The 15,882-nt window shown below is 31.3% G+C and overlaps 2 protein-coding genes across 4 annotated transcripts in view; one reads left to right on the top strand and one right to left on the bottom strand.

Annotated features, from left to right (window-relative positions):
- Positions 1–1,945: 1,945 nt before the first annotated feature.
- On the bottom strand, positions 1,946–6,740 carry LOC143056346 (perlucin-like). The gene is made up of 5 exons (XM_076229466.1): positions 6,624–6,740; positions 4,951–5,039; positions 4,557–4,647; positions 4,108–4,333; positions 1,946–2,013 (listed from the first exon to the last, which is right to left on the bottom strand). The coding sequence occupies exons 1-5, from the start codon at positions 6,673–6,675 to the stop codon at positions 1,983–1,985; spliced, it is 489 nt and encodes a 162-aa protein (XP_076085581.1). The 5' UTR covers positions 6,676–6,740; the 3' UTR covers positions 1,946–1,982.
- A 7,147-nt stretch (positions 6,741–13,887) lies between these two features.
- LOC143055417 (regulating synaptic membrane exocytosis protein 2-like) overlaps positions 13,888–15,882 on the top strand; it is a 57,138-nt gene continuing 55,143 nt past the window's right edge. For all 3 annotated transcript variants that reach the window (XM_076228574.1, XM_076228567.1, XM_076228560.1), the window contains exons 1-2: positions 13,888–13,944; positions 14,164–14,327. The gene's annotated coding sequence lies outside the window, so the exon portion shown is untranslated. The remainder of the gene's footprint in view (positions 13,945–14,163; positions 14,328–15,882) is intronic.

The following is a 15,882-nucleotide window of genomic DNA, read 5'->3' as shown; positions in this document are numbered from 1 at the left end:
TCATAAGCCTGGTATCATTGATTTATTTTTTAGTGTACAATAACTCAATAAAAATTATTTCCCTTTAATGCCAGCAGATCAGTAATTTGTATAGAAAATATTATACGAATCATAATTACACAATAACTTTGTCTTAGAAGACAAAGCTATAAAATATACATCTACAAAACAATGGTTTGAACTATTTATTTACAAAATCTATTTATGATAGAAGTTTCCATGTCAAAATTATACCTTCTTATTCAGTGACTCGTACTATAGTAAGTCATTTTTTTGTTTGAAAACAATGACAAAGATATCAACTAACTGGATCTGGATGGTAAGTTTTACTTTTGATTTTACAGCTCTCACTTCATACTAACAACATTTCACTTGAGCAATCTGCTAAAATATTTTACCAGTTGATCAGTTTGTGGGAGAACAAATCAAACTGTAATTTGGTAAACTGTTTTAGCCGTTGCTATTGTGATACCCCAAAGGTCACTGGATAAGCACTGTAAGATTATAACATCTTTGTTGACTGCTGTACTCCTATTTTTGAAATTTTTATCTATTATGTCTGGTTTTGTTTTGTTCACACATCGTTGTCAATGTGATGGAATTTTATACAACTGACATACAAGTTAGAGGTTTAGCTAGCTGTGAAACCAGGATTTATCTACCACTTTCTACATAGAAAAATGCATGTATAAAGTCAGGAAAATGACATTTGTTATCTATTTGATTGATATGTTTGAGCTTTTGATTTTGCCATTTGCTTAGTGACTTTCTATTTAGATTTTCCTCAGTATTTGTGTTATTTTACTATCCTTAATCCGTTCATTGTGATAAGGAACTGACATTTAACTTTTAAAGTTCAAGTCATTACATTTGCTATAGATTAGAGAATCAACCTGTTCGTTTGTTTCAAATTCTCAGAACTACAGGTTATTATGGAGAAGAAGGGCAAAAGATATGAGAGGGACAGTCAAACGCATAGAATGAAAATAAACTGACAACGCCATGGCTAAAAAAGAAAAAGACAAACGGACAAATAATAGTACACAAAACACAACATAGAAATCTAAAGAATAAGCAAAAAGAACCCCACTAGAAACTAGGGGTGATCTCCGGTGCTCCTGAAGGGTAAGCAAATCCTGCTCCACATGTGGCACTTGTCGTGTTGCTCATGTTATTACAAACCCGGTTAATAGTCTAATTCGGTAGGTCACATTCATGAAAAGGGAAGGGGATGGTAGCTACGACATAAGGAACATATCCAATATCACCATAAAATTTACGATCGAATGATTTCAACTTCACCATTGAACTCTTGGTTTAATAGCTTCCTTGTAAGCAGCAACCATCTATCAATAAAAGCATGATAGAAAATACAATCCCGGGAATATCGTATCAATTGGGAGAAGATGTACAGTAACTTTTCATTGACTGTATTAATATTACAAAGTTTTAGGATCATTATTTGTGCGATGAACGTACCTTTTTGAAAGAGTCAAGCACATCTTCACGTGACATGTTTTCTTTGTTTGAAAAAAAAAAAAAATATATTTACAAAAAAATGGTATCTTCTTTTACTCATCATAAAAGGAACCTGCTTGTTTAGAAGTTTGAGACAAATATTACAGTGAAAAGTACAGTTTCTTTATTTCTCAACCTTTTTTCGTAGTTTTGTTTTTAGACCCAAACTGTCACGAATTAATATTTCTGTATTTAAAAAAGAAAAAGTTAATCAAACACCTGGGTTCTATGTACTTTTCCAGATTCGTTATTATTTCCAGACAAGAATATGATTGAAAAAATTGATGACGTCAATTTCTTGCTCTCAGATTTTCTTTGGTGTTTTTTTGTCGTGCCAGTGTGATATGTCGTATCACTATTTTTTTTAAAGAATTCAAATAACAGTGTGTGTAGGGTAAAAAAAATATCACAAAACTGAGAACATATGTCATGTAAGTATTTCTATTTTAGGATTTCAATGATGTCTATCCAATTATTTCATTTCCAACATTTGCCCTAAAAATAAAATAAAATAATATAATAAAACGTATGAAAATCGATAAAACAAAACAACAAGAATGCAAATAAGCAGTTTATTGAATGGTCACTAGGCGAGGAAAAGTCAAACATTCTGCCTTGAGTGTATTTTGCATCATGGAGTGAAGTCTTTTGACCTTTTAGTTAATTCCCCGTTTCATGTGCTTACTGTGAACTTTATAATTATAATAGTTGTATGCACTTTAGTGTTTGAGAACATGCATGATTTGTTAGTTGTAATTGACTTTGATACTGACTTCGGTAAATACGAGTCCCCATAGATCGGTCACTTTGTGTCTTTTATCGTTATGTTAGTTGTTTCTTTGTAAATGTGAATCATGCTGCTGTGATAACTTACGGCCTTTTCCAACTGATTTTTACAGTTTGTCCTTATGTTGTACTATAACATCACTGTCCTATGTTAGGGGGAGTTAACGGTTCACAAATATGTTTAATTTTGCCTCGTGATTTGTATGCCTGTCCCAAGTCAGGAGTCAATGGTTGTCGTCGGTTGTTGTCTGTCATATTTACTTTTTGTTTATTGTTTTGTAATAAATAAGGTTGTTTGAATTTCATTTCACAATTGACTTTTCCTACCACATCGTCTCGTTTTAAAAATGTACCAAAATCATAATTATATATTTATTTTTTTTATAGATTTGGCAATTCTATAATATGATGTGTATATTCCAAATAATAATGAAGAGAGGAATTCATCAAAAACAAAGTTTTAGTGAAAAAGCTGCTTATTTCCTTTAAGGACAGGCACTTTAATTTTCATGTTTATTAAAAAAAAAAAGTGCTATGGTTGCCAAAGAGATAACTATGACAGTGAAAATATTTTAATCTTTAAGGCGATTTCACTGAGTGTGTAGGCAAAGGTAATATCTTTGGTTAGCTTACTTGTAAGCTAAACCGTGAAGTCATTGTTAGGTTATGTAAACTATCCTCCTTTAAGAATAGACTAGTCCGACAGATATCTTATCTATATGTTTGATGGACTAGGCTACTTCGAAAGGAGAGTATTATACCCGACTTAGTAATGACTTAACGGTTTAGCAAACAAGCAAAGATATTACCTTTGCCTATATACACTCAATGAAATCGGCTGTAATACTAGAATATGAAGTGGGAAATTATAAGGATGGTATTTTGAAATTGAACCAAGTCTGGTTAAAAAATGGTAAATAAAAAGAAAACTTTATTTCATTGTTGGGCATTTTTCTGGATTTACCTAATCAGAAACGCTCAAATCAGAAAATTTTAAACCACTGGGTGTATGAATATTTGAGCACTTGAAGATTTAAAAAAAAGGCACCTAAATGATTAACCAGATCCGCCTTAGATCAACTTTGCTTGAGGAAGTCGGAAATAAAGGCAATAATAGAATACCGCTGTTCAATAGTAATACATCGATTAAGCGAAAACATATCTGGGTGAAACTCAGTCTCTTATTATTTGAAAATTCATTAATAGTAGATGCAAGAAAGGTATGTTATAAATAATGCCCATTCGACAAAGCACAGCTGATAATACCAACAAAACGTACAGTCCACAGGCAGCGGTTTTGACTAAGCGAATGATAAAGATTATAACTTCTAAAAGTACTTATAAATTGTGTGATTCAGAAGAGCTTTATCACAACACTCATACCCAAAAAGTTTAAAGACAAGAATGTATAACTACCCAATTAGGCGAGAAGCTATTCGATGAAAAAAAAAAAAAAAAAAAAAAAAAAAAAAAAAAACAAGAATGTGTCCATAATACACGGATGTCCCACTTGTATTTTAATTTTAATGTCAAATTAAGAGTTTTAACTACAACTACAATTTCACGGTCCACTGAACATAGAAAGTGATAGTGCGATTGGGGCATCCGTGTACTATTGACACATTTTTTTTAAATAGTTTCTCAATTCATCAAGACTTTCTTCTACGAATGATGTATATTGCAATTTCGATTAGATTTACAATATGAAGTCATGATTTTATGTTGCAAAAAAAAAAGGGATTATGTTTTGACATTTTAAGCATTATTACAGATTTTTAGTCTAACAGTTAAAAAAATATTTACGTCGCTTTACAAAGTGGTGCCATTTTAAGTTCACATTGATTATCGTCCCATTTAAATCCTTTATCCCTAACCAAACCAAGGCAATGTTGTCCATGGGCAAAATTGTTTGGCTCTCCTGGGAACCAATTTGTGTATGTGAATGGCTTTAATGAGTCTGCCCACATCCATATTCCCTCTATGAGCATGTCCGTGCCTCCCATCCACACTTCCGCCGTCGCTATGGAATCTGAAATGATGAAGCAACTATTCCTTTAAAAGACATATATTTATAAAGATGCTTTTGTGGTACAAAATACTGAAACTAAATATGTTTTTACGGTACAACAACGCTTCATTCGTGGCCTTCTCTTGTGTATTCATGAGACAAAATGTTTCCTGTGATATAATTTATATTGGATAATTCAGATATGAAATACGAGTGGTGTAATTATTAAGACTTAATTACATACCATGGTATCTGTTCAGCATCCCTTCAATAAACTTATCTTCTATTGCACTGTCTATCCAAGCTAACTTGGCTTGAAAAGCCTGACATAATCTCTAAATACAGAAAACCAAAGTAAAGTTGTGATAAGATAGCATGTAATTTGTTCAAAATATATTGAGAAAAACATTTCACATCATCAGCAAGTTCATTACATTTTGAATATATTACTCTAAGGTATGCCATCATTTAAAAGACAGATGAACTGTTTCGTGTAACGTTAATTTTTTTAGCTAAACAATATAGTACTTAAAGATGATGAGTCAGCGTTATCTTGCAGCTACAAATATCAAAATGCCAAAACCTATGATTTAAAACGGACTTGTTTTCAATATGATGTGTTATAAATTAATACACACCAGTGCTTCTGCCCAGGAAACTTTCACTGGTAAAATGGCATAGCAAGATTCTTGAAATCTCATAAAACCAAGAGGACAGTCAGAACGTACTGAAAAATAAGATAAGATAAACTGTAAGTGTAAAAGGCGATTGTTGATATATGGATTGCAAAGGAGTTTTTTTTTTTGTTCACTAGAAAACAGATAATTCGATAGAAAAATGAAAACAGCACTACATGAATTTAGTGCGTCTGAAGCCGATATTACACATCATATAAAGGGAAAATTCTTACATTGTTACCAAGACCCTTTAAATTTTTTGTAACCAACTTTTTACTAATTAATTCAACTACTAGTATAACTCGGAAATATTAAACTTAAATACATATTTTGTAACTGCAGTTGTAAACATCTGCCATACATTGCAAAACAGATGTCACCTATTTGTCATGCTTATTTTACAAGGCAGATCAACAATTTTGTAATAAATCACTTATATTGACACAATAATTGAAATATTTTAAAAAGAATTTGACTGTTAAACTTTTGAGTTTATAAAAAAGTAAATGGTATCAACTAACTGATAAAAAAGTGAAGATTCTTTGCGAAAGGATAAATTTGTGCGTTATATAGTTTCTGACAATTTTATTTGTATACCTAGTGTTATATAACTTTGTGTTTCATTTTTCTTTTGAATTTTTAGTCTCCGGTGCTTTTCATTCTCAGTAAACTCTGGCAGTCATGAGTATATAAGTGTCTAAGAATGTAACTTTAACACACTAATGAGTGTTATAAAATTAGTTGTTATATTTTATATATTATTCACGCAATATTTCGCTAAACAAACTAGCTTTATCGGGCGTGTGCATCTATCTAGGTGAAATCGGATGCATGACAAAAAATATCTTTGTAGCTTGAGCTACACAAAATTCGTGTAAAAGTTTAACATATTGATTGATGGTCTATATAAAACATATTTTTGCCGTTTATTGTACATACAATTTTTAAATCTAAACAAATAGTTGTTTTAGTTAAATAGAATAAAATTCATGATTTATTTCTTTGGTTTTGGGTAAAACCGTTTTTCCCAAAACCAAAGGACTGTTAATGTCATAATCCAACTACGTTTCGTACGTCTATACTTTCGCGGACCAACGCACTTTAGCGTATGGAGGCATCGGACTTTAGCGTAGACTATCGCACTTTAGCGTGACCATCGTACTTTCGCGTCCCCATCGCACTTTAGAGTCCTACATATATATATATAAACGAGTCTAAATTGAAAACTACGTTCAAACCTATGATTGCGATGGATAAAAACAATTTTTATACGTGTGCATGTAAATCAAATTTCGTTGTAGAAGGGTCTAAATACAGCACAAACAACATTTTGCAAAAGACAAAAAAAGTGAAGAAGTATATTTAAACTAAACGCATTTGACTAACAGGTCGAACAACTGATGTTCTTTAACCCTGCTGACTGCCATTGGCGATTGCCAAATAAAATTTATCACAAGATGTAACAAAATGGATCTTAATAGAAATTTAATACTAAACAGACATCGAAACGGTATTTGGAAGGCAAATATATATATTCCCTGACATTTCTCATTGGATTACCTGGTTTGAAAGTGTTATGCGGTTAAAAAAATATGCACCTTACATTAAAAAGTATAGCGGTTTGCTTCACTCACCTGAAACCAATATCGAAACATAGAGAAGGCATTTGAAAAGCAGTTTAGTCATTGTTCTATTTGTTAACCCAGAATAGATAAGATTATAATGGAATTGATTGAATGCTTACATATCTTATTATATTCTTGGGAATAGTGAAACAGATACATAAGACGATTAGATTTAATATCGGAAGGCTAAATGTAGATTTAATTTCTAAACCATTTGTTCAAAAATTCAGTTGACAGTTTTATATAAATGGATTTTTTTCTAAAGAAATTTCTAATGTATTGTTTTGAAGATTTTTAAAGTAAAAATTCAACATTTCTTTTACGAATGAATTAAATTGAGAATGGAAATTGGAAATATGTCAAAGAAAAAAACAACCCGACCAAAGAGCAGACAAGAGCTGAAGGCCACAAATGGGTCTTCAAAACAGCGAGAAATCCCGCAACCGGAGGAGGTCCTCAGCTGGCTCCTAGATATAATTGTGTACTAGTTCAGTGAAAATGGACGTCACACTAAACTCCAAAACATATAAATGAACTAAAAGTTAAAAAAAAAAACAACATAAAAGACTAATAAAGGCAAGAGGCTCCGGACTTGGAACATACGCAAACATTCGGCGGGGTTAAACATGTTTTGTGAGAGCTCAATCCTCTAACCAATGAAGAATTAAAAAAAAAAACACATAGCAATACGCAAAGTAAAAGAAGTCCGAGTCCGATGTCAGAATAGGTAAAAAAAGAAACTTAGCAAAATGACAATGCTACATAAATTAACAAAGGACTACTAGCAGTTACTGATATGCCAGCTCCAGACCTCAATTAAACTAATTGAAAGGTTATGTCTTCATCATATGAATATCAGGCACAATTCCTCCTGTTAGGGGTTTAGTATTATACTATCATAAGGTGGATCGGGACTATTTGACTGCACATAATTTCACGCATGAATTACCATTACGCTAGGGGTTTGGTATCATACCATCATAAAATATATGAAAAGAACATAACCCGTATCATGCCAACAACTGGTTTTAGAATAAATGTGTTAATTTCCGATGCAAAGGCCCTATGAGTGAATCAATATTATTACCAAAATATGCAATCCCAAATGACTTGACAACAGTATCGAAACTATATCCTTTCCGAATACGTCTTTTTATAGGTTTGGTTAGCTTTTGAGGTGAATATCGACATTTTTGTGTTTTGTAAAGAATATTACTATAAAATATTCGATGTGAAATACCTGAACGTATAAGATGTCTGCATATTGATTCATGACTGTTCATGGCTGTTCTTCTGCGAAAACTAAACAAAACTCACACGGGCATAAGGCATTGTTGGAAAATATAATACATTACCGGTAGCACCATTTCCTCCTTAAAAACGAATTCCATTCACGATATACAAATTCTAAAGATCCTTTTAATTATTTCCTGGTTTTGATTTAAAGCTGTCAATGGAATTTCGAAAGTACAAATTTTGCATTTTCGATTGAATATATTACTTTATTTTATCAATTATACTACTTTAACATTAGTTTGATATTCATATCAAAATAACTAGTTAAGTTACGTGGTTCTAAGATGGCGAGTTTCGCATGCAAAATTAACAAATGAACATGCTTTAGACGAGCTGCGACCTATATGTCCAACGGATAACAACATTGATCTTATTTTGGTGGTCATATAGATCTTCAATTTTCTCGGTTCTCATGCACGCTGGCTGTTGATCGCGGTAGATACAACAAAAAAAGCCTTGGAAAATAGAATATGTCCTTTATGACATAAAGAGGTGGAAGACGAATTATTCCTTTTTATCATAACATGTACAGTAATTAATAAAACTAGGACCAAAATGTTTAATAAAATTTCTAGTATTGACCCCAGTTTTAGTTCAATGAGTAAAGAAAACAAATTTGATTTTATATTTTCTTGTGAATAATGTGATATTTTACTTATTATTGATAAAAATATAAGTGAAATGTTTAATAAGAGAAACAATTATAATGTCAATATATGAACTGTGTCTGATTGGCGGCTTACATTATAAGGTTATATATAATCATAATATTTAAATTGATAATTTTATAGAGGAGGCATGCTGTCAAAAATAGTATTATAATTAATATTAATAATCTTTACTTTTCCCCCCAATGCTACATGTTTGTATTGTTTTATGTTTATAGTTTTGTCATTAATATGCCTGTCTGTCTGTTTGTTTGTTTTATTTTGTTTTGTTTATTAGTAACAATCCTATTGTTTGGATTTTAAAGTAATAAAATTCTTATTCTTATTCTTATGTATCTTTTAGTTTCAAATGTTCGTCCTTGAGCGTGAAATTTATCAAGTATTTTAATATTTTTTACCAGTCTTTGGTGTATATGCTACTTCAGGTTGAAAATACTCATATCGATTTTGATGTCATTAGGTCAAAGGTCAAGGTTTAAACAGCAGTAATCGACTGCAATAAGGAACACGTTTGATTTGCAAATGGTATACTAGTAATATAAATATATAACATGGTTATGTCCAAAAGTCACCACATGTTGCTTGAAAAGAATAAGACGTCTTTAAATATTGGGTCTATAACATGTATAAGTCAAAAGTCGATATGGCAGTGCCTAAAAAATGGAGAGAAATTTTGGGACAATATCTTTTGATCAAAAGATCAAACTTGTACAAATATTTGGTTGCAATGCGTCATGTGGTAAACAAGACTGCAAATGATTTTGAGGTCAAATGGTGGAAACTGCAAGGTTAGGGCAGCAAGTAATAGATAGAATTTTGGGTACATTCTTGTTTTTTTTTAATTATTTGAGATAAAACTATCAGCAGTTAATGTACCAGTATTGTGGCTCTGAGTTTGACTTCTTCGGTAGTGGGCTGGTATTATGCAAGCAAGGTATTCTATATTTCAAACAAATAAAGAATATTTTGGGAATGTCGATGAGATAGCTAATCAACAAACGAAATGAATGTAAAAACTCATCATTCATAACTGGCTTAATAAAATTTTCCTCAAAAGACTTACCAGTGACGTTCGATCAAATTAACAGCAATTAAGATTCATGCAATATCACTGAACAACGAACAAGCTTAATTCTATGCGACTGTCATACAAGTGATAGGTTTAGCTAGCTATAAAACCAGGTTTAATCCACCATTATCTACATGTGAAAATGCCTGTACCAAGTCAGGAATATGACAGTTGTTATACATTCGTTTGATGTTTTTTGAGCTTTTGAACAGTGTAGAATGTTTCCATTTAAAATAAAGGAGTTTTTGTAAGATTGCAGATAGACAACTTTCCAACAGACTCCAAAAAGTAAAATAACAAAAAAGTACCGAGCTCCGAGGATATTCAAAACTGAAAGTCCCTAACCAAATGGCAAAATCAAATGTTCAGACCTATTTAACACATCAAACAAATTGATACCAACTGTCACCTTCCTGACTTGGTACAGGCATTGTCTGAAGTAGAAAATTTAAGCAACTATAAAAACTAATTTATGGTCATTCTGATGTTATGATTTATGGACTGTGACTCGCTACACTTTAAAAATAACAATTTACAATCTTAAAATTTAGTTAACTGAGTGAAAAAGAGGAAATATATATTATTTTTTTTCTAACACATTCAGGTGAGCAATGAAGCTTATAAAAATCAAACAATTTTGAATTTAAAATGCATGCATGATTTTCATCATCTTTTAAAAAAGATAATATTTGTTTTTCAAAAATATTCGAATGAGGCCTTTACTTAATAAGTGCATAACGCTGGTATAAGTGCATATCGCTGCTGGTCTTTGCTTGTTCTTGTAGGACACCGGACACATTTTGACAATATTTACTTCATGATTTAAATGTGTCCTGGACACAATTTCCTATGAAAACATTTCCCCAGGAATGAAAAAGTGTCCATGAACATGGACATTATTCACTACCATAATATTGTCCAGGTGGACATTGTTTTCACAGGACATTGTGTCCGCCAGCACGGCCGACACTCGGCTAACCGAGAGATTGGTCGGTTAATCTATATTGAGTATGCGGCTATATCGGCGGTTGGTCTGTTAATCGGGTTGGCTAAAGTCTGTTAATCAGGTGTTATCGAGAAAATCATTGAAAGTTCAGCATGTTTCATTGTATAACTTTCTAAATATATTTCCATCATAAAAAGTATTCATGTCTAACAAAACAGTTCAATGCACTGAATTCAGTGGTGTAATTATTATTTTTCTAGCTTCGATGTACGATCTATAAAATGAAAAGGCGGGTTACTCATCAATAAATTTATACACATTTCACACACATAAAATGTACACAAAATGACACATTGGTTAAATTTACTTGTATTCAATATTTTGAACATCGAAAAAAGAAAGGCATTATGTTTGTTAACCATATTGATATCATTGTGTGAAAAATCTACACGAAAATCTGTATTTTGGTGACATAAATCAATCTTTATTTAAAACCTGGTCTGTTAATGAGTCGGATGTATAAAACCCGGTCTGTTAATTGGTCTGTTAAGAGTTATGAATATAAAAGTACAATTTTATTGATATACGGGGTGTTATCGGATCAAATGAGTAGGCTCAAGACGAGCGGCTACAATATACGAAAACAACACATGAGCAATGAAACATAACATATACGGAAACAACACATGAAATTGAAAATTGATAAAAATGGTTTCAAAAAGTGTAATATTAAAGTAATATTAATTTCATCCAAGAATGATCGCATATATCATGTTGATTCTGTTTAATTGTCATGAATGACACAAATTTGTCATCTACATTGGTAACCAGTATATAAATCAGAGATAAACGTCGTAATGTAACTAAACATCAGTAAGTAAAATATACTGGGATGACAAAATATGAAAAATAAAGAAAGAATAATGGGTAAGATAAATAAAATGTAAAAAAAAATGACATAACAATTTAAAGAATACAGAAATAAACAATACCCCCAATCCGGACCCTCTAGTATGCACGAGAATCTGGATGGAAACGCAGAATATAGAATAATATATTTAAGGACAGTAGAGAGTGATACATGTACATTGCTAAAACGAGAGAAAAATAATACTTGTTTAAGAACACACACATGAAACACCGATGGCTGTTGAAACAGTAACGGATTGCGATTTACTTATATTGGTGACAAAATCTAGAAGTTAACATGCGGACAACTACGGTGGGAGGTTAATGCCAATTTGTATGTCTTATGTATACTCAAAAGGAATTTTTACTGTAGTAAATAGAGAATGAAGACCAATTTAAACAGTGATCCAAATGGCTGAAGTCACAATCAAACCAGTATCAATCTTAATTCTGTCGATCATCTAAATACAAATACATGTTAATCTGTAGTGATTAGATGGCCATTAAATGAATTGACCAATGATTACAAATCAATATACTAATATCCTGTGTCGTGATGCATACGGGGAAAGAATGAAGTTCCGTGTTACTTCCACATCGTCTCAACTTTATTCTAATGGGATAGAAAAGCGAATCTTATATTGTAATATAGATTAGTTAGACGTTTGTTTGATTGAACAGTGTATGTGATAGGGCAATTTGCAAAAGTATTTTGAACCTAAGAAAGTTCTTGTAAGCTTAATCCTAGAAACATTCGTTACAAAAAATAAATCTTGAAGAAAAAAACCCGCTCCATTGTAAACAAAAAACTAAATGCATTTGTGCACACACTTACCAGTAGATGCTTTCAATATAATATATTGAAAAGGTTAGGTTATTTTTGATAAAGTGGTGAACGTTTTTAACTGTGTATCAAATTTGATTTTTTGCTGTTTTGTATATACATCGTTGGTTTTCTCTTTGAATATTTTAATTGTTTTACACATCGTTGTGTCGGCCTTTTATCGATTTTTTTCCTGGTTGGGGTTTGCTCATTGTTGAAGGACATACGGCGAGTTTGATATTATTGTTATTGACCTCTGTACCATTTGTTCTTTAGTGGATAGCTGTATCATTTGCAATCATACCACATCTATTTATTTTACACGACCAATGAACAAACAAGCAGCTCACGCCATTTCATTTGCTTTTATTAAAACACAGAGAATCTTGTAAAGCAAAGAGCATGCCGTTTCACTTAAAACATTAGCTGTTTTTTTTATTAACATTTGCCTTTCAATTCTACGTTGAAACTTACACTCTAGTGACAACCTAAAAGTCTTCCTCTTCGTGGTCTTCTGGTAGCTTGAGTATTAGAGTTTTTCAGCTAGATCCAAAGTCGGGTTAAACAAAAGACTTTGAAATTAATATTTACTGTTTCTCGCCAAGCACAAAAAATTAAAGAGTAAGAGCATACAATAACGAATCAATTGAATAAGAATTATTATGTAATACCTAAATTGTCATGGTTGTCTAGTTCAAAGCAAGATAACGTATTTGCAAGAGAGAATACCAATATTTTCTTTTTCGGACCGTGGAAACAAAATTAGCAGCCACGATATTAAACAAGCAATGGTTTATACTTTTCTCTCAAACTGTTTCGAGCGCCATTATTGAGGGTTTTTAATAGGCGAAACATGTGTACCAAATTATAAGCATGATGTCTTTTCTAAGTTCTTCTGTATTGCACATGAAAATGGTAAAGTCAAATAAAAAGAAAATAGAAAGAAAATAATATACAATGAATAATAATTCATGTAACATTTCTAGTTGTTGATACATTTAACAAGATTTTGGATAATAATTGATGTGTACTGAGATACAGTATATATAGACAATATGTAATATTTATTGTGCGTATCTCTATAACCATGTTATTAAGTTAAGATGAGAAATAAAAGTATTAGTAAGTAAGATATATGGATTTACTCCAAGTATATTAGTGGTGAAATTTCTAGCCTTTTTTCTTATAAAAACCCGACAGAAAAAAATGAGGAAAAACCCCAAAACACGAAAAACGACTTTTTGAGTTTTAATCGAAGCTTAACACTATATAGTTTAAATGTGTTCAATTTTGAAGTACTTTAAGGTTGAAACAATCAAAAACTTCATTATCATGTTTTTGTCGTTTTATACGTTTCTGATGCAGTGAATATCGTCGTTAAAAAATGTTTCGACTATAAATCTAATAAAATGTGTTACTCAATTAGCACATTTCAGCAATTAAAACAAGGCATGCGTAATTGTGGAGAAATAAAACAAATTATTAAACTACGACAAACAATTAAGTGTCACTCAGTGGATGCCGGTGGCATATCACACCTTCAACTACGGCACGAGACTTATTTAACATTGTATTTTCCACAGTTAGTTTGAAGGATCGTTATATTTGTAGTTAATAACGTCTGTATTAGCCTATATTTGGAATATATCCTACTTTATAGTGTTTAATTATTATCTTATTTTTTTGTTATTTTCTAAGCATCGATGTACGATTGTATACTTTTATATTAATTCACTGAACATATCAATTAATTTGTTTAATGGTATTGTTCTTAAATCTTCGTGTAAGATGTGATTTTCTTTTTTTTTTTAACATTTCTGAGAAATCATTATTTACAGGGAGATTGTGTGATTTGTCGCCTAGAGAAGATTTGTAGCAGATGTTTTAACGTTGCTCATCATAGATAATTTGTCGTTGTTGACTACAGAGAATACTTCATTGTGGTGTAAAACCTCGGTGCGGCACCTGTTCAGGTGAAAAGGATTATACCTGTAACTAGAAGGTAGGCAGCTTTATTTTCTAATTAAGACTAACATTAAATCTTAACAATATGTCATGTAATAAAATGATATCAAACTCTTCACGTCCAAATGTTCCGGCTTTGAAGAGCTTCCGGAACAGTATGGAGAGTTATAATTGGTATTTTTCTGCATTGACTTGTTCAGATCAATTTTTTCTCTGTGACAACAATAGTATAATTATGTAAATAAACGAACGTTTTAAACAGTTTTTTTGTAATGAATGTAAAATGATATTCACTATTAAGCTGGGCTAAACTTGAAATCTGCATGTAAATCATGAAAATATTATGTTTAAAATTAAACACATACATATTTATATTAACTGTAATTTTTGTAAAACCATTCACCAAGCAATATAAATATAGGATGAAATTTGAAAAAAAGGAAAGGAGTTTTGAGTAAAAAAAGGACAAGACGACAATCTACCCTAAGGTAAAAAAATCGGGATAAACATATAAAAAAGACAGAACTGAATAGAGTGAAAAATAAATAGACAGGACATTAAACTTAAACAAAACGCAGGACAAATTTTTGTTATCCTAGCCCCTCCCCCCCCCAAAAAAAACCCTCCCTAAACTTTAAATATCCCGACATGACAAAATGTGAATCAATTCAAGAGAGAAAACCAAGTTAAGTTATTTCAATAATTTGACAAAATTTATACCAAAACCAATAAACGGAAAACAAATTTGTCTGAGAGCACCAACAGCAACCATGCACTGAATTACAAGTTCCTGAATAAGGACAGACACGTAAAGAATGTAACAGTGTTAAATATGTATGTGAACGCTAAACTCTTCCACTCATATGGATCAATACAACATATACAGCATGAGAACAAACTGTACAAATAATTTTGAAGGGGCTTGAAACAACAGATCCGCAAGAAGAAGAAAAAAACACATTTAGACAAAACACATACAACACAGATCTTTGCGTACTAGCAGTAATTGAAAGCTAGTTCAAAGCCAATTTATGATAAATCATGTCCCAGAATTAAATATATATAAGTCCACTTTTAACCGACTATTTGTAAAGGTGACATAACAATGGGAGAAAATCATGACTTTGTGCAAGCATATTAGGATGAAGGATCATAAGTAAAATTATATTCATAACTATATGTAATAAAAATATCATATATTGAAAACAAAATCAACATTGATCTTATCAAAATTAACAGACTCTTTATCTGTTTATACAATGTATGTATATACAAAATGTCCGTTATATTAGGATGCGATACTCGTTTACAATTAGGGTTTCTGGGTACAGTCCTAATTCCTAACCTTATCTATATCAAATCAAATCAAATCAAATAAGTTTATTTCCTAATCAAAGGGCCCTTATAGGCATATCAATTACATACAAATAAATCATAATAGACAAAACATAAATACATGTTTAGAAACAATATGAAATTAAACATTATAGTATGATTCATATAAAAACAAAAGAACAGTATACGACATTGTCAGTTCAGCAAAATAAAGATAACTCTTCACCAAATATTATCATTAAAACCTGTATTAATTT

The sequence above is a fragment of the Mytilus galloprovincialis genome, chromosome 1 (genome assembly GCF_965363235.1).
Source record: "Mytilus galloprovincialis chromosome 1, xbMytGall1.hap1.1, whole genome shotgun sequence".
Classification (NCBI taxonomy): Eukaryota; Metazoa; Mollusca; class Bivalvia; order Mytilida; family Mytilidae; genus Mytilus; species Mytilus galloprovincialis.
This window is presented reverse-complemented; position numbering and strand designations above follow the sequence as displayed.

What these genes read in the sequence shown, in the direction of transcription:
- LOC143056346 (XM_076229466.1), bottom strand. Translation starts at nt 6,675, where the DNA reads ATGACTAAACTGCTTTTCAAATGCCTTCTCTATGTTTCGATATTGGTT. An exon ending in TTTCCTGGGCAGAAGCACTG is followed by an intron (nt 4,648 to 4,950) that starts GTGTGTATTAAT and finishes TTCTGTATTTAG; the next exon opens with AGATTATGTCAGGCTTTTCA. An exon ending in GCACCACTTTGTAAAGCGAC is followed by an intron (nt 2,014 to 4,107) that starts GTAAATATTTTT and finishes TTTTATTTTTAG; the next exon opens with GGCAAATGTTGGAAATGAAA.